Source organism: Andrographis paniculata, unplaced genomic scaffold (assembly GCF_009805555.1).
Source record: "Andrographis paniculata isolate CXL003 unplaced genomic scaffold, ASM980555v1 Contig32END, whole genome shotgun sequence".
NCBI lineage: Eukaryota > Viridiplantae > Streptophyta > Magnoliopsida > Lamiales > Acanthaceae > Andrographis > Andrographis paniculata.
This window is the reverse complement of record NW_026137565.1, coordinates 4,980,292-4,998,521: the sequence shown is the minus strand read 5'-3', so window position 1 is coordinate 4,998,521 and position 18,230 is coordinate 4,980,292. Positions and strand designations below refer to the sequence as shown.

The window sequence follows — 18,230 nt, the reverse complement described above, 5'->3', positions numbered from 1 at the left end:
ACTGCAAGTACTCTATCCCATCCTTTCAGGTTACTGTTCATAGCATGCTGAAAGAAGAGGTTACAAATATGTGCAATATTTCACAATGAAGTACAAGGCAACATCACAGAACCGAAGCTAGAAATTTGTGTGTGTGGAAATTCAGGTTCCAACATAATCCCTACAGTTCAAGCTGAAGCACTAAGACATTATGAGATAAGCATCAAGAATCTACGAAACAATATAATTATAAAACAGTTAAACATTACATTGAAAAGCCAAAACAAACTAAATTGCACAGTTCACACCAATCACAATCGACAATATCCGAGTTAGGCACATTAACAAAAACTAATATAAAGTCAACAGCATAGGAAAATCATGTAAAAAGCAGACAGAAATGAATGAGCGAAAAATACAACCCCAGGATTTGTAGCTTCCAACTTAGGCAACTGGTGGGTGCAGTGCATGGTCCTGAGATGTATCAACAGCTGCAGGAGGCATGAACTGCCACATGGCAACGCCAGGGTAACCGATAATCGGCACCAGCTTGTTGTTTCGAGCTTGGCTTTGTGCAGAAAATGCAGCAGGCATGGCAGGAGGTGCGGGCAAAAAGCCAGGTTGGGGAACATTTAATGTCTTCAACTGCTGCTCAAGCTTCTCCTTCTCAACCTTTAACCTTTGCTTCTCATCACGAAGCTCATTTTTCTCAGCCTACAGGGTAAAGGGGAAGAGTAGCAGCAATTTAGCATATTTCTGAGCAAGGAATGCAACTTCTTTTAATAGGAACAGAATCCCTAAGTTTATTGGACAAGCAGAAGCCATATTCTACCTGAGGTATTGTTAGATGAAAGAACAAAAAGCAAAATATTAAGTCTCACCTTAAGCTCTTTAATTTTCTCCTGGAGATTCAAATTTGAGTCTTTGAGTTTCTGAGCTTCACCTCTTAGCTGCATTACCATACGAACAGCATCAACCAAAATAGCAGACTTATCTGTTTTGGGAGGCCTACTGGGTTCAAGAAGAGCACCCAGCTCCATAAACCTGAGAACATATGCCAAATCCGTCAGCAGAGCGTATGAGAAAAAAGGGCAAACAAATTAGATGAGGAGGGCAGCAAAAATTGTACCTGTCATTTAGCCTATCTCTTCGTTGTTTCTCTCTGCAGGCTTTAGAGCCTAACGGTGCACATGTTTCAGTTCTAGCACTGTGAAATTACAAAGGGAAAAAATGGCACATTATTGAGAATATTTAAGATTGATTGCAGAGACATTAAAGCATCAAAGCTAATCAATAAGACGCACTCATATTTAAGTGGATTCTCTCATCCATGTAAATTTAAAACTCCTTGACAAAAGAAGCATTCAAATAAGCGTTGTAATTATTACTCCAACAATCCAATTATAGATTGAAAAGTGCTCAACCTTATCATCAAAATTCTTAAAATCAATGCATGGTTAAAAAGGAAAAACAGAACCTCATTACCGTTTTTTCAAGCCTGTTTCCTTCGGCACTTGTGATTCATCTAATGCTCCATCCAATTCCACACTATCATTAGATACAAAATCGAAGAAAAAACCCAATGAATGGACTGTGATGAATGGATTCTGCATATGTAAAAATGAATAAATAAAAGCGGGACAGCTAATAACTATGGAAAATGGTTAGGAATGACTGCCTGCATAAAAATTGCAACTGAAATAAGTGTGATGCATCAAATACCAATCGAAACCTGTTTGGTAAATATGTAGCAGAAAAACAATAACCACCTCATCATGCGCTCAAATATCAATAGATAGAAGCAATCTTTCCAAACAGAATTCAATCAAAATATAAAAGCCTTAAAAGCTCCACCTGAATTTAATGAACAAGATAAAAGCTTTCAAAAACACCATCCACCTCAAATCCAGATTAGATTACATTTCACAAAAGCTAGAATTGTAGGCCTTGATTATTAATCAGCAGCATATACACCAAAGAAGACGTCATAAGCAAAGAAAAAACTATATATATATATATATATATTTGTGTGTGCGCTATAAAATACCATAAAAGTTAGGTCTAATATATTTACTCCGAACACACAAAAAATCATGCCAATTGTTTTAACAAAATCAAAATCCCAGAACAAGCAAGGGAAAATTGAAGTAAAGGAGAACTAGAATCACCACCTGACATTCGACGAGCCATTCAAGGCTTGAGAGGGCCAAGAAAATCCAGAACCCCCCGGAGCCGATAAGGCGCCGCCGGGAGCTGGGATGTCTTCAAACCCGTAATCGTACAGCCAATTTGTGTTCTCCGATGAACCCATTTATACCAGGCGCAGGAAAGGGGAACAAATCCACTGCCGGAGCAGGAAATTCAATGGAAAAAAACAAAAAAAGAAAAGCAGACCGTTTCTGGAAAATCTGGGCTTCACGTGAGCTGAAACAGCAGTAGGCGAATCTCAAGAAGCATCATAAATCTTCCAAATATTCCTTTGATTTCTGAACGACTCGTTGCCCCAACTCCCAAGTGCTCTATGCAATTGCGAATTGCAATTGCGAATATGATTGCTGACAAAACGAAAACAAGAATTAAAAAAATATATCGAAAAAGATTCCCCACATACACACGGGAAGGGAACACCACTGTTGCCAGCACTCACATCAACGGGGCTCGCTTTTTGAAAGTCAATCCAATCAGCTTTCAGCCCGTTTTTTAATTGGGCCGGGCCATGTCAAAGCCCACTCATGCCATTAAGATTAAAAAGTAAATTATCATAAATTTTATGATATAAGATTCAAGATTGTAATACATAAACAACAGAATAGAATGATGAGGTGAAAAGCTTCCATTGGTGGATGATGATGAGAAAGAAGGATTGGGGTGGAAGATGAGTGGTTTTAAAAAGTGTTGGCAAAAAAGTGTATACTTTTGCCCAACCCATCATACATATTAAAAACCATTCATCTTTATCAGGTAGAGATATCAAAACCTCAGTCATCTAATGTTGTTTTGTGACGTAATTAGACTTGTTCAAATTGTTTTCGATTATAATTTTTTTTTCCCCATATTGTGCCAGAAATTCAAACAAACAGTTTCAAGAAGTGATTCTTGAACTGAACAAAGGTTTCTTGCCATTTCATCATAGAATGCTTCTGAAGTTACTACTCCAGAAAAGATTTAACGGTCAGCAATCATTATCAACTGCAATATGAAATTACAAAGGTGCCCTTGTCTGTGGATATACCGTTGGTGGACAGCAGAGGTTGTCCATGCATCACTTCTCATCCTGAAGGGGATATTACAAGAAACTAACTACACTTAATTATCCTACACAATTTGCAGCTATGGCAACTACACCTAACTTGAATACCATATTTGAGTCCCTATGTCAAATCCCCAAGCTTCAAGGCACACCCATGACTGCAAGAAATTTCGGGATCGAAGCCCCCGACGTCACGGTGCAGGCTACAAGGCGACGTGCAATCGGGCTTGGTTCGATTGTGCTGTTTGGCAATGTTTGCATCGGAAATTCTTGGGCAGAAGACAATGGGTTTTGGATAACAGGGCCATTGCCGGTGCCGTATGCAATCAACGGTATGCTAATTAATTCGATGCGCCTAAGGTTTTGTTTGTCTCGAATGTCTTGTCTTGATTCCTATTTGGTTAGATCTTAATAACAAGGAGACGGGGACGCGAACTTTTCTCAAAAAAGGGATCTACATTGCGGACGTGGGGATTAAAGGGCGAAGGCGGAGGCTGAAACGATCCGCATTCGATCTTATAGCATTGGGAGATTTGATAGATCAAAAAGATGCATGGAACTATGTAAGAAGGTATTTGCACCTCAAGGGGACATTTATGTACTTTGATTTCGACGAGGTGATTTCAGCAGCAACGGAGGATGATAAGAAGCCTCTCACTGATCTCGCCAATAGATTGTTTGACAGCATCGAAAAGGTAAACAAATTCGATTCAATATGTTTGGCTGAGAATCGAATTTGTATTAATTCTTTCATATGTTTGGCAGCTTGAGGTTGCAGTGAGAAAGCAGGATTATCCACAAACCGAGACGTGCTATCAAGCTACGACGGCAGTTCTGGAAGAGGTTATGAGTCGAATGGGATAAACATCGATTACTGTCGATGTAGCTATGCATGTATGTTTGTCTTGTTATTACATTATATATTGTAAATTCGAAAGAAATGCTTGGAGGATGACAACCTTCGGAAATCAAATTACAACTTAGCAATGTGAAGTATTATAAGTACAAATTGACGAGTGGTCAGCTTGCTTTTCCCTACGATGTACAAACAAAAAAGCTTTATCGAACGGGATTAGTGAGTCTAGAATAATTATTACATCCTGAAAAGTCATCCAATGCTCATACGAGGGTCCGAAGATCTTATGTTGGTTTGGCGTCTTGGAACGCCTATCTCACAAGCGTTTACCCTGGCTGCAAAACGTAGTGAACAAAGTGATTCACCCACGGATGAAGGATCAGGGGATACGTTGACGAACATTAGAGTCTTCGAATCTCCACCCAAGCAAGGCTGAAAAATGAAGGAATGACACAATTTCGAGTTTAGAGAGCAATATGAACTTATATAAGTGCAGGAGTTTGGATATTATATCGATCATTTTATCGTAAATGTTTAACTTTTTGTTTACCTTTGAATGACAAAAATATGCAACAATTACCTGGAGAAGATAAGTTAACTTTGAGTTTCTGTAAGGCACATGCTCCTCTTTCTTCGCCAAAGCAAATATGACATCACTTAGTGATGATAAGCTCTTATTGATAGCCTATGAAATGCCAATGGAACAATTTGTAAGGTGGAATACGGGTAAGCATTCTTGATAAAGAACTAAATCTCATATGTTAATATACCTGAGTTTCTTTTAGTCTATCCCCGGTAGATCCACTTTTAGATAGGCGTTCACTGCCAGCAAGATCAATTAGATTGAGAACACCTCGTACTTGTTGATCGGTGCTCTAGTGACAGCAGAACAAAATAAATTATTGGCATACAGCAACAACTACATGAAAAGCTTGAATCAGAGCAAAATGTAAATTAAAACAAAAGAGAGTGAAATACCTCATTGTAACCAGCTATTCGAAGTGTGAAAACAAAGTGACTTCTTGAGGATTGCTCGTTCATTTGAGTTTTGCCCACAGACCTAAAATGAAGTGGTGAAAGAAAGTCATTCTATATCATTTTCAGCAACTACAAGAATTACTTTGAAGAGCAGGCAAACAATTATGTTAAAATTTAACTGAAGATATTTACATTACCTGCTTTGGGCAGCACGGTCTAAGAGATATGAAACCTCTTTGCTGCTATGAACATCAACAATTGTAAGATCAGAAACTTGAGTGTTGCCATTTGCATCATGTTTGATAGTGTACTGCTTTGCAGCACTTTCAGCTGATCTATTTGGCGCTAATAGATCACGGATCGTTTCATTATATATTTCAAGCATTGAAACCTGAACATTTGATAGCATGAATATAATATATTTTAAGAGAAAATTATTGAATTTAAACAAGAAATTAAACTCCTATATACCTGCATTTCATATTTCCATCCTTGGGCTTGAAGATTAAGTCTGGTCTCAAACACTTGTTCCAGTGATCTTGGAATCAAACCTTTCTGATCAGTCTGTCCTGGCTTCCCCATCATAGTATATGTCTTTCCAGAACCCGTTTGACCATAAGCAAATATACATACCTGACATGCAAGTGAAACTCTTTAAAATTGTTTGTTAAGTTACTCATGAAGATATCTGCTGTATAAATTTCTGAAAACCGTTCATACTGTGAGTAATAAATCATTTTAAACGTTCGCAGATATCAAAGTTTGAAATTGATCAACAAGGCAATGCAATTTTCTTGGGAATAAAATTGTATCCAAGAGATAACTTATCACCCTGTAACCATCCAGAGCACTTTGAACAAGCTGGGATATCTCTACAAATGTATCTTCTTGAGAGGCATCAGGCATTAAGACTTTGTCAAAACTAAAGGAATGTTTTTGACCTGGTGAAGAAAATTTATGATTTACAGAAGGAAATAGATATCAAAAACTGATGTCGGTGATGTGAACGTATAATTTTTTGAGACAAACAAATGACACCCACCATTATGAGTCAATTCAATGCCTCGACCTTCTGTTTCCATTGATGTTGGGAAGGAAACAACTTTTGTGTCTGTTACAACTCCATCACCTGACAAGAGTGGTCTAACTCTACAAAAGACACGGATATTCCCCTTCAACTCCTGTATCAACAAATAATGCGTCACTAAAACCCCACATAATAAAAATAATCAGCTCAATGATAACCATATAAAAATCCAAGCAAATACACATATGTATGTACCAGGATGGTGTTATGTAATTTCTTGCGAAGTTTCTCTCCTTCTACTATCTTTAACTCTGCATCAGCTAGACGATTTTGTAAATCAAGAATAACCGATTTTTGTTCTTCATGTTCAGACCTTGTCTCCATTGCAGACATATCAGACAGCTAAAAGAAACAGAAACAATTATTTCATGGTGATATTCAAGTTAGAATGAACATGTCAAAGAAAACTAAGTATCAAAGAGAACCAAGGCTCATAGAGAAAGACCTTTAATTTCTTCTGCGAAAAGCTCAACTGCTCTTTTAGATGCCTTATTTCCTCAGACTGGTGCAAGCATGTTGACTAAACATATATATATAATAAATAATAATAATAATAATAATAATAATAATAATAATCGAAGAATGCATGTTGAATCATCAGTGATACGAGAGATTAAAAAAATACCTCCAACTCCTTTGTTTTCACATTCAAGGTATCTACTTCAGCTGTAGATTTTCCATTATGTTCTTTATATTTTACCAGTTGACTAGAAAGCGTCTGAACTTGTTGCAATTGGTGGTCACGATCATCTCGTACTTGTTGCAGATCACCTCTCAAGCGTGTTACTTCACTACTTAGTGCTTTCTTTTGCTTCATAGCCTCATCTTGTAATTCCTTTAATGATAAGATTTTGTCAATGAACTTATAGACATTAAATTTTGTAAGCAAATGCCATCACAAAACTAGCATGCATCAAGCAAATAAATGCAGTGAATAAACTTAGAAAACAGAGTCAGGAGAAATAGTATCAATCAATATAAGTTGCAAACTTTATTGAAGTACAACTAATGTATGCTTGATTCGATAAAAAATAGTTCATCCAAAAATATTTGTTTCATAACTCTCAACTCATTGTATATAGAACTAATTTAGAATAAAATACAAAGACTTAAGTTTGAAAGAGATCAAGTTTTAGCATTAAGAAAAGGGAATAAACATTCTTAGACGTCCATTAACAAAGGAAAATGAAATGGAGAAAGGAAAAACAATAATATATAACTCACTCTTGAAGATGTAAGCTGATCTTGAAGAGATGTATAGTGGCCTCTAAGAGCACTGAGATTTTCAACAACTACTGATTTCTCTTTCTCAACACGCCTGAGAGTCTCATTACTTGTATGAAGTTCTGACTGAAGTCTAGTATTGTACTGCTGTAAGCTTGTGTTATACTCTTGTAACCTCTTGTACATATCATTAAGTGATTGTATCTGAAGAAGGCAAAGATATCTCAGAAGGAACCAATATAGGATAAGAATTTTGGAACATATAACTAAATGGAAGCATTCTATATATAACCACTACAAACCTTTTGGACACTAATAGCATTATCTTGTTGGGTTCGCGTCAGCTCTTCTGCAATGGAAGCTTGCAGTCTCTCTGCAGCTAGTCTTGAGTCCTTCTCTTGAGCCAAAGAAGCCAATGTTTCCTGTTTTTGCAGTTGGCTAAAGCACAAGATGTGGCAAGTATCACAACAATATATCATGCATGCAATGGGACTCATACCAATTTGTCTGATTCTTCCTTATCAAGCTTTTGTTGCAGTGACTCCAAATTTTTCCTCAGCTCCATAATAATTGAGTTCAACTCATCTTCTTTTGCCTTCATGAACAACTCTGAAATGACTTTTGTGTTAAAGAAACCGCACTGTTTTTTCCCGAAACAAAACATCCTTCAATGATTAATAAATTATTTACCCATATCATTGCACTTCGTTTCAGCCAACTCCAACAAGCTTTTTAGTCTCTCCTGTTCTACAACATAATTCCCTTCGAGCTGTTGGAACCATTTGATGCATTGTTTGAGCCTTCTGATGCAATCTTCCATTTGCTCACTTTTTTCCTGAAGAAAAAACAGTTTCCCAGCTCATAAATATGTTGAAATATCAACAGCTAGAAAATGTTAAGGAGTAGATGAAATTACAGAAAGGCATCTTATCCCATATCTTACCTTGTAATTGAATTTATTTTTTAATCTCAACCTCTCATTGAGTAAGGCTTCCACATCCCCTTTGCTAAATTCAATCAGTTCAGAGTCAGAACTTGCGCTGCTTGGTGGTCCGCTGACAGGAGGAGGATCCTGGCCCCCATTTACTACTGCAAGGGGTTGTCGGGTTTGCATTCTTGTTCTAGCATTAGGAGGCATTTTCACATTACCAATTTTTTGCCTTTTATACAATGATGACCCCTGGACAATGCACTTACGCTGATCAATATAAAATAACAAAATCACAACGTATACCCAAAACAACTTCAGAAATGCATACATTACAGAGAAAAAGTTTCCGAAACAAATCCAATTATACGAATACAACAGTTCAAAAAATCCAGCAAAAAAAATAAGCAAATATATAATAAAGTAGGGACTAACTTGTGGAGGGCTAGAAGGCTGATTCCTCTTGTTCCTGGAAGCCATCCGAATGGGAGCCTTTTGTATGGACACTGAAGTGGAGAGAGACAGAGAAGAAGGGATTCAATGCTTGTTTTTGGTGGCACAGTGGTTGATTGCAATCCAAGATAAATCCAATTTTTGTACAGGAACGATTGCTTCGAGTTGCAGGAATCAGAGAACGCCGAAACGGCAAAACTCGGGAAAATTATCTCCAAACTTGTGCTCGGAACAAAAAAAAAATGCAAAAAAATTAAATCAAGTTAAATTAAAATTAAGGATTGAAACGATTTCTCATTTAAGTCTGAAAGTAATCAGACACCGTACCTTGAATCAGATAAGTCGTTCGGGGGAATTGAGCATCATCTCGCATTAGGGTTTGCAGATTTGAGTGCGGAAGGAGGAGCGTCTACAGAGACCATTTTGCAATTGTTTGAATGGAATATGGCGGTATTCTTACAGTGAGAGTGAGAGGCATTAATTGCATGTCGAAATGACAGTTTTGCCCATGTTAATTCATTCTATTTACGAAATGTGCCTTCCTTTTTCTTTTACATCATTTTTAACGGTAAAAAATTTAAGGCTTACCCAGGATCAAACATACAGCGAAGATTGCCAAATTTTTTCAAATTTTTTTATTATTTTAAAAAATTATTATATATTTTCATACAAAATATTTTATCATATATAGTTTTAATTATCAAATTCAAATTAATTTTTTTCAAACTTATTCGAAATAAACAATACGTGTTTGTTTAGTTAAAAATAACTTATAAGTTAAATTTATTCTTATTTTTTTATTTTGTTAAATTTACTCCACTGTTATACTTCCTCCGTCCCATAACAAAGTATCTATTTTTTCATTTTAGTTCGTCCCATAACAAAGTATTCATTTCTTTTTTAGTATCTGTACTATTTACTTAACGTTATAAATATCCTTACAACTTACAATATATTACACAAATGTCATTACCTTTATATCACACGTACTAATAAGATTATTTTAGTTATTTCTACTTTATTCTTACTATATCCTAATATAATACTAATATTTTTAAAACTAAATGCAAAAAGTAAATGAATATTTAGTTTCGGAACGGGGGAGTATTTGATAAATCTAAAAAATCAACAATTATTTATTACTTTCATTTTAATATTTATTTACTATAAATTTACTAACTTTATTATATTTTTCCGTTAATTTTATTTAATTATTAATTAAAATTTTTATAATACTTGTATTTACTTTTTTTTTTTATCATGTTTTTAATAAATATTTTTAAAATTTTCGTGTCAGATCCAAGGATTGAAAATTACTAAAAAAAAATTAAAAAAATAAAATTATGAATTAGTATACAGTTCCCTAGGTAAAAAGAAAGTGAGTTGCTTGTAGCAGTACAGTGACCGTATGGTGGCCTTCATCTTCTTCCACAGTGTGTATAACAAATACCACTGTTGTACCTAAATTCGTAACCGTGGTATATAATGTTTATATAATAATAATAATAATAATAATTTTTAATATTATACCAGTATTTAACTCTCACTTATATAAAAATATCTTAGAAATACATTAATACATACTTCATCCATCCTATAATAAAATATTCATTTTTTTTATTTTCTTTTTAGTAACGGTACTATCTATCTAACATTATAAATACCCTTACAATTTACAATATATTACACAAATGTCATTATTATATATATAAGGTATGTAACTATTGTAAGTGGATTTAGGTCTGAATCCTAACTATTCAATATTTTTTAATATTAAATTAAATATTTATTTTTATAATAATTTTATTCCAACTAGAGTGTTTTTTTTTGAAAATTTTTTTGCAACTTTGACAAGAATTTTTTTGGAGTTTAACATTTTAAAAACATTAGAAAATATTTGATTAGATATTTTCTAAAAAATATTAAATAATACTAGCAAAATTTCAAAAATGTTATATAAATGATTATATTTGGATTATATTTTAATTTTTTAAGATATATTTGAAAAATCTAATCATTAATTGTTAGTTGGTTTGGAGATTGGATGAATATTAAATTGATAATTGATAAATATATTAATGTAAAAAATAATACTATAATAATTAAAATTTATTAAAATTAAATGAAAAGGTTAATTAAAAGTAAAAATTGAATGTTTGTTTTCACCACTTCAATTTGTGTGTTGATTAGGTCCAATTTTAATTTGACCTTCTAAGTATATATATATATAGCACAGTATAACAAATAAATAGTAAAACACATACCACTATATAACAGAACATTATGTTATGGATGGAATACTTATATTAAATATTTATTTATTTAAATATATTATATCAAATATTTGATTTTTTTATTGTTCTTTTTAAAATAAAAAAAATTAAAACTAAGTCAAAAGTACAACCTTAAATTTATCAAAAATAAATGTGTACATATATATATATATGATTGACTTTGAAGCAAAGAAAATGGAGCAGCACAACTGGGGTTTATTTATTTATTTAATTAATTAGGACTATTTTATTATTTACTGGTTGACTTGTTAGTTCAGGCGATACGTGACAGCCTGCACAATTTTCATACATTCCATTTAGGGTGTGTTTTCTCGGGGTATTTAATTTTAAATAAATTATTCATTCCATTTTTTTAAAAAAAAAACATCAAATCAAATATTTATTTTTTATTTTTTATATTATATTAAAAATTAATTTTACATTCAAAATATTACATCAACACCTATTTATATCACGTCATAGCATTATTCAAATTCAAAAATTTTATTATTCAAATCTCAATTCAAAATCCAAACCCCCAAACAAACACGCTCTTTCAATAATTATTTGCTTATTTTTGCCATTGACATGGGGTAATTACTTAAATTAATATTGTTTTCTATATTGTATTTTAATTTTGATTTTAATTTAAATAGTTGACGAGGTTGTGTTTGCTTGGGATTTTGTTTTTCAAGATTTTTGTTTAGTTTAGTTTTGTAGTGATATGTCTCATAAACATTGTATTGAAGTAAAATTCAATTGACCAAAAGCTAACCACAATTTAAGATTTGAAGTCATAATAAAGTCAATTACCATATCAGACGAGAAATTAATAAGAATGTAATAAAAATGTTACAATATTCTCTTAACATTGCCCGTAAGTAAGTGTCTATTTGGAATTTAAACTAACTAAGAAATTTAAACGACTTCTTAACTCGGGATAAATAATTGAAAATACTAAGATCTCATATATATAGAAAATAGAAATACAAGGAGTGTTAGTATCGGAGAGAATTCAAATTATATATCAAAAAATTAATTGTATGTTTATTTTGATAGGTTTGAAAAAAATTTAATTTTAATTTAGTATTAAAATAATGTTATGATTGAATATTTTATGGTAATAAAAATTGTATTTTTTTCTAAAATCGCAAAGTCGAAATAGTAGAAAGTTGAGGTTTAATGACTAAAGAGACAAACCCTAATTTTTTTTATTACAACAAACAATTTTTATTATTAATTTTTTTTTCCAAACATATCATTCACTCCATTCTTATAAGAATGATATTATTTTCTGTCAATACTATTTTTTGATTTAATAATTGTATTACCTATCTAACATAATAATTATTATGCTCTAACATATGAACTTTTCTATTTTGATTGGTCTGAATTCATGTATTTAGTTTTTAGTAATTATATTTCTTTATATATCATTCCAATAATATCATCGTTATTATTCAATTAAATTATTTTTTAAGGATAAAATTAATTTTTCAAATTTTTATACCACACAATTTATATTGTTTTAAAAAAATATAAAGGAATAAATAGTGTGTATTTTTTATTATAAAAAAAAAAGTTCAATATTAACCACATATAATTTTTTAATAAAAATTCATAATTTATTTTTACAAAATATGATATTAAAATATTATTGAAATTAAAATTCGAACTACCAGCCTAATTTCAAATTAAAAAACAAACAAATTTTTATATATATAAAGCGAATGGAGTAATACAACCTTAATTTAACCGGATGATATTGATACAATTTTATCAATACTTATCTATTCAAAACATGTAATAAATTATTATACTTACCACCTTTATTTATTTATTTATTTTTTTGACGTGGAAATCTGCAGCCGCTACTCGAAAATGCGCAGAATAAATTTTCGGTCAAATCTATTTTCGGTTGAACCTAATATTTTGTAAACTATGTCTCACAAACAAGTCATATTAAAGGAACCATGTATTGGTAAATGAGCTAACCACCTTTCTTTATTTCTTCTTATCATTAAGAAGTATAATCAATTATATCACTTAACTAATTTTCAATTTTAAAGTAATTAAGCAAGAAGGTATTTATTACCAGTAAGTGTTACATATACTTATCAATTACTATATTAAATAAACTGAATATGTATAGAAACTGCTTAAATTGTTATAATTATTAAATTTTAATATAAACAATAAAACTGTGTTTATCATTACTTATTTATTTATTTTTTTTGTATTTTAATTTTAATGTTTTTAAGGATAAAATAAGTGATTGAATAATAATGCCTTGAGTTTGTAAAATAATGTTGCTTTTTTTAAAAAAATTATTTTTCAAACATTTTTTATTGACAGAATTTTTAATATATTTGATATAAAAATTAGTTTTTTATATTAACAATATGAATATCTACAACTTACATTAAAAAAAAAAAATCTCAAATTAAAATACTAAACAAACATATTCATAATTTGATTTAATATTTGGTAATAAAAATATATTTATTATTGAGAATTGTAAGTAATATTTTTTAAAAAAAAAAAATAATATATTACATATACTTATTATTTTTACATTATCTACTTAAATTTAAATTTTTGTTGAATCCTATTTTGACATGATTATTTTTGAAGACATAATGTTTATTTAGTAGAAAATAAAATAATAAATAGCATGGTGTGGTTGTTTGTAGGTTTTGATTTTGTATAATAAAATTTTGAATTGAAATAATTGTTTAATGAAATATAATAAATAAAAAAAATTATTTAATTTGATAATAAATTGAACTTTGGTTTGGGGAGAATTTTTTCTTCTTTCTACGTAAAATATAAAGATTAAAAAATTGTATATATAATATAAAAATAATAAATATATATAATATATTAATATTTTTTAAAAAATATATTGTATATTCTTGACAAAAAACATACCCTAGTTTTTGCTAAATGAAAATATTTTGAAAAATAGTAAATTTATTTTGTTTTTTAATTTAAAAAATTTTATTTGACAAAAACTATAGAAAATTATACAAATAATATAAAAATAATAAATATATAGTATATTAATTTTAAAAAATAGTATGTTAGAAGAATCTTTTTTTTGTCAAAACAAACCGTTTATAAAAATAGAGAGGAGCACATTAACACAATCACGAAAAGTTATTTTTAGATTAGTGAGAAAAATGACGAAATTAGCCCTAATTGGAAAACGGATCTTTTACACGTTTAAAATTGTGAAGATTTAAAGACGATTTATTTATGAAATGAATGGAGACATGTCCATCATCCGCCCCCTGACTTATGTGGAAAATCGCCATTAATGAAACCTTCAAAATATGTGAGGATGGCGGTGAGTGGTGATGCATTTGCAGATAGCTTGGGAAGATGGAGGACGGCATCCTTCCCATTCCTCGGTCTTCTTTCTCAGAGTCAACTTGCGCCTGTGTGATCATCGTTGCTGCTTCTGATCGTACCTAAGAGGAAGTCCCTGTTTGAATCGCGAGTTCACCTCATTTCCTGTTTTTATCAGCCTTTTAGTTTGTGCATCGTTGGGAAAGCTAATCGACATTTAGTCAGTTAGTCTGGAGCTTTTTTGAGAACGATCGTTAATGTTGTAAGAGGGATTGGTGAAAGCTGTTGAAAAAGACTGCTGAATCTGGTTTGGTACAAAAATTGATTCAAGGAGTTGAGGAGATTCGAAATATGAAGTCATTGGAGATTTTCTGTACAGTTTTGAAGATGAAGATTGGAGGAAAGAGAGGAACTCTTTATTTTTTGGGGTCTGTTGTTCTAATCTGCACCACAATAGCAATTGTTGTTGAAAACAGATGGGAGGAGCAGGATTCGTTGCTGGCTTATCTACTGGAATCAGGAAAGATAAATCACGAGATGGTATGCAGCTCATGTTTACGTTTTGATTTTGATTCGTGTGCCTTGATTAATCTGTAAAAAAATTCTGTGAAATTTCGAATTAATTACCTGTTAACTGGTGTTGGGAAGACGTTTCCATTGTTGATTGCAGATTGAAATTTCTATTGATAGTGTCTCTGGTTTGTTTTGCACTTATGAAATTGTCAGTTAGGTTAGAAGATGATCATTTCAATCAACAAGGTTTTGAATCCAGCCTTATGGCTTTCCTGAGTTCTTTTCATGAAAATGTTTAATGTTATCTCTTACTGCAGGCAGAGATGTTAAGGAGCAACTGTATGCTTGAGTTTTTGCATACCAAGAAAAGTTTACAGAACCAAGATCAAGACTTCATTGAGCAGAAGTTAACTTATAATAGTGGATTTAAAAGGTTTCCGGGGACAAAAATGCATCATTTTGTTGATGCCTTGCTCCCTCAAGTTAATCAGATGCTAGTAGATTGTGCAATAAAAAGCCATGCTCATGAGAATGAGAAAGATTCGAATTCTGGATACACCATGTTTGGGGTGTTCTTGTTTAACTGGAACAAGTTTTTTACAAGACGTGCATTAGCTCAGACATCTGGAGATGCACCTGCTCCATCCCCAATGGTTTCATCACATAGTCGATCCCCTGCTCCATCCCCGGCAATCTTCTTGTCACATGATCCCTCACCTGCTCCATCTCCAATGGTTTCTTCTTCACCTAGCTCAGTGGATTTGGTTTCTCCGCAGCCTTCACATATACCAGCTAGGTCCCCATTACCTCATCCGCCCCCTTCAGATTTTTACCACCCGACTTTGCAGCCATCAGGTGTTGGACATGGTTCTGATGTAGAGCCAAGCAACAATATTATCAACAAAACTGTTGTTATTGCTGTTGCCGCAACTGCTTCTGTTACATTTTTATTTTCTGCACTGCTCTTTCTTTTCTGGTTTTTTTGCTTCGGGGCAGGTTCTAAACAGGATAAAGTGGCCGAAAAGCCTCTTATTTGGTCGAGCTCAAACGAGTACTCTAGTGGTATGAATTGCTTTTCCTGATTGATTCATCATTATAAGCAAAATCAGAAATGTTCTTATTCTTTTTGTCTATCTTTTTTTTTTGTCATTTCCATAGCCTCTCCACAGAAGACGTTCGGTTTTGGGAGTGTTGTTAATGAACAAGTGCTTGGGAATCAATCTTTTTACCACAAGAACCAGCATGACAAAGTCAGTGGAAACTTCTACATGGAGTCACAGTCTATTGGGAATTCAATTCCTGTTGTTGGAATTGTTGTTAGTGCCGCAGCAACCAATTCAGTCGAAAATCCATTGCAGATGAAGTCTGAAACATCAGGTCTTTCTGGATTGTCATCAGTGGAGCCATCTCTTGAAAATTCAGATCCTCCTACACCACTTCCATGCAATGCAACCCCTGCCCCATCCCCACCCCCACCCCCACCTCCACCTCCATCTACGCAGCCATCATCTACTGGCTCACATCCTCTACCTCCTACCCCACCTGGCAAGAATGGTCCTCAGCCACCACCACCTCCTCCTAGTGTCAGAACGCCTCCACCTCGGCCACCACCAATTGGCTTGAAACCCCCATCACTGCAACCATTTAACTCCACTTCAGTTAAAGAAAGTGAAGCCAGGGCTGCTAAAGCTAAACTGAAACCTTTCTTTTGGGACAAGATGTTAGCCAATCCAAATCATTCAATGGTTTGGGATCATATTAGAAGCGGATCATTCCAGTAAGTCAAAATCTTCCTGGTTATGATAAATGCACTTAATTGCTTCATCTGTATGCTGTCTTATAGATACAACTATGCCTTTTTAACAGCTTCAATGAAGAGACGATCGAAAATCTATTTGGTTGTGAGCCATCCGGGAAAAACAAAGTAGATGTACAGAAGCAGTCGTCTTCTTCATGTCAAATGCTTGCACCCCAACACATTCAGTTGATTGATTCCAAAAAATCACAGAACTTGCTAATTATGCTGAGAGCTTTAAATGTAGCCGCAGAGGATATTTTTGCTGCAATAGAGGAAGGTAATTATGCGATCCTGTGAATTGGTACTCTATTCAGATTATTTGTTGAGTTTGTCACTGACTGCTATCATTTTCCCCCCAAAATCAGGCAATGAACTTCCACCGGAGCTTATCGAAACTTTACTAAAATTGGCACCTACAACTGAAGAAGAAACAAAGCTGCGGGACTATGGCGGAGAGCTCTCTCAACTGGGACCTGCAGAACAGTTTCTGAAAGTCTTGATTGATATTCCATTTGCATTCAAGAGACTTGAATCGTCTCTTTTCATGTGCACTCTTCAGGAGGACATATCAATGCTGAGGGAATCATTTGCAATCTTGGAGGTTAATTAAACATTCGCCTGCAATTTTTCAAATATGTGCTGTTCAATTATTATTAATTTATTTTTTCTATGTTCAGGCTGCATGCACAGAGCTACGACAGAGCAGGTTGTTTCTCAAGCTTCTAGAAGCTGTTCTTAAAACTGGAAATCGCATGAACGACGGGACATTCCGCGGCGGCGCACAAGCATTTAAGCTCGACACACTTCTAAAGCTATCTGACGTAAAAGGCGCAGACGGAAAGACTACACTGCTGCACTTTGTTGTTCAAGAAATCATTCTTTCGGAAGGCAGAAGAGCTGCTCGTCTCGCACCCGAAATGTCTGATGATGATTCATCGGAAGAAAATTTAAGGAACATTGGTCTCCAGGTGGTCTCAGGCCTGCCAAATGAGCTCGAGAATGTCAAAAGAGCTGCACTCGTGGAAGTTGATAGCTTAACGGCGACGGTCGTGAAGCTTCGCAACGAACATGCGAAAGCTCGGGATTTCCTCAATAGTTCAGCCATGAGCAATGCAGCTGAAGAAAATGGTTTCTATCGGATGCTAAGTAGCTTTGTGCAAAATGTCGAGACTGATATGGCAACGTTGGTCGACGACGAAAAGCGGATAATTGTGCTAGTTAAGAGCACTGGCGATTACTTCCATGGAAACACCGGTAAGGATGAAGGCTTCAGGTTGTTTAAGATTGTCCGAGATTTTCTTGCTATGTTGGATAGAGTGTGTAAAGAAGTTAAAACAGGCTCTCCAAGGCCAAGGTTGCCCCGTAACTTAGGCGTGCTTGAATAACTTCTGAGTTGTAATATACACACCAGTTGGAACTTCAATTGATCCTCGATTATGTTATGAATATATATGTTGGTAAAATGTAAAGATCTTACAAGTTACAACGAGCATTGTTTTTGGTTTCACTTTGCCAATAATGAATATATATATATATGTTG

General features: G+C 33.4%; 4 protein-coding genes across 5 annotated transcripts; 2 read left to right on the top strand and 2 right to left on the bottom strand.

Moving 5' to 3' along the window:
* Positions 1–226: 226 nt before the first annotated feature.
* On the bottom strand, positions 227–2,597 carry LOC127247195 (transcription factor ILR3-like). Its single transcript, XM_051268936.1, has 5 exons — positions 2,151–2,597; positions 1,465–1,527; positions 1,109–1,186; positions 861–1,023; positions 227–693 (listed from the first exon to the last, which is right to left on the bottom strand). The coding sequence occupies exons 1-5, from the start codon at positions 2,288–2,290 to the stop codon at positions 424–426; spliced, it is 714 nt and encodes a 237-aa protein (XP_051124893.1). The 5' UTR covers positions 2,291–2,597; the 3' UTR covers positions 227–423.
* Positions 2,598–3,241: 644 nt separating this feature from the next.
* On the top strand, positions 3,242–4,238 carry LOC127247196 (photosynthetic NDH subunit of lumenal location 3, chloroplastic). The gene is made up of 3 exons (XM_051268937.1): positions 3,242–3,561; positions 3,635–3,924; positions 3,995–4,238. Exons 1-3 carry the CDS (start codon positions 3,312–3,314, stop codon positions 4,091–4,093), a joined length of 639 nt encoding a protein of 212 aa, XP_051124894.1. The 5' UTR covers positions 3,242–3,311; the 3' UTR covers positions 4,094–4,238.
* Positions 4,239–4,337: 99 nt separating this feature from the next.
* LOC127247192 (kinesin-like protein KIN-14N) lies at positions 4,338–9,196 on the bottom strand. Of its 2 annotated transcripts, none has more exons than XM_051268933.1 (18): positions 9,083–9,196; positions 8,738–8,808; positions 8,318–8,554; positions 8,065–8,209; positions 7,874–7,983; positions 7,677–7,796; positions 7,375–7,578; positions 6,776–6,985; positions 6,596–6,670; positions 6,346–6,492; positions 6,106–6,244; positions 5,895–6,004; positions 5,535–5,696; positions 5,261–5,454; positions 5,064–5,145; positions 4,856–4,960; positions 4,666–4,770; positions 4,338–4,517 (listed from the first exon to the last, which is right to left on the bottom strand). In XM_051268933.1, exons 1-18 carry the CDS (start codon positions 9,126–9,128, stop codon positions 4,338–4,340), a joined length of 2,442 nt encoding a protein of 813 aa, XP_051124890.1. In that variant the 5' UTR covers positions 9,129–9,196. The 2 variants fall into 2 exon arrangements, with proteins under 2 accessions (XP_051124890.1, XP_051124891.1); XM_051268934.1 differs by having other exon boundaries at positions 8,738–8,974; positions 9,083–9,181.
* Positions 9,197–14,320: 5,124 nt separating this feature from the next.
* Positions 14,321–18,217, top strand: LOC127247102 (formin-like protein 3). Its single transcript, XM_051268814.1, has 6 exons — positions 14,321–14,919; positions 15,210–15,954; positions 16,051–16,669; positions 16,759–16,967; positions 17,056–17,291; positions 17,368–18,217. The coding sequence occupies exons 1-6, from the start codon at positions 14,731–14,733 to the stop codon at positions 18,073–18,075; spliced, it is 2,706 nt and encodes a 901-aa protein (XP_051124771.1). The 5' UTR covers positions 14,321–14,730; the 3' UTR covers positions 18,076–18,217.
* The last annotated feature ends 13 nt before the right edge of the window (positions 18,218–18,230 follow it).

Coding starts and splice junctions, on each gene's coding strand:
- LOC127247196 (XM_051268937.1), top strand. CDS start 3,312: ATGGCAACTACACCTAACTTGAATACCATATTTGAGTCCCTATGTCAA. Junction 3,562..3,634: donor GGTGCCGTATGCAATCAACG/GTATGCTAATTA, acceptor CTATTTGGTTAG/ATCTTAATAACAAGGAGACG. Junction 3,925..3,994: donor TGTTTGACAGCATCGAAAAG/GTAAACAAATTC, acceptor TATGTTTGGCAG/CTTGAGGTTGCAGTGAGAAA.
- LOC127247102 (XM_051268814.1), top strand. CDS start 14,731: ATGAAGTCATTGGAGATTTTCTGTACAGTTTTGAAGATGAAGATTGGA. Junction 15,955..16,050: donor CTCAAACGAGTACTCTAGTG/GTATGAATTGCT, acceptor TCATTTCCATAG/CCTCTCCACAGAAGACGTTC. Junction 16,968..17,055: donor TTTTGCTGCAATAGAGGAAG/GTAATTATGCGA, acceptor CCCCAAAATCAG/GCAATGAACTTCCACCGGAG.
- LOC127247195 (XM_051268936.1), bottom strand. CDS start 2,290: ATGGGTTCATCGGAGAACACAAATTGGCTGTACGATTACGGGTTTGAA. Junction 1,187..1,464: donor GAAACAGGCTTGAAAAAACG/GTAATGAGGTTC, acceptor GTAATTTCACAG/TGCTAGAACTGAAACATGTG. Junction 1,024..1,108: donor AGAGATAGGCTAAATGACAG/GTACAATTTTTG, acceptor ATATGTTCTCAG/GTTTATGGAGCTGGGTGCTC.
- LOC127247192 (XM_051268933.1), bottom strand. CDS start 9,128: ATGCGAGATGATGCTCAATTCCCCCGAACGACTTATCTGATTCAAG. Junction 8,809..9,082: donor AACGACTTATCTGATTCAAG/GTACGGTGTCTG, acceptor TCTCCACTTCAG/TGTCCATACAAAAGGCTCCC. Junction 6,671..6,775: donor TGAAAACAAAGGAGTTGGAG/GTATTTTTTTAA, acceptor ATATATGTTTAG/TCAACATGCTTGCACCAGTC.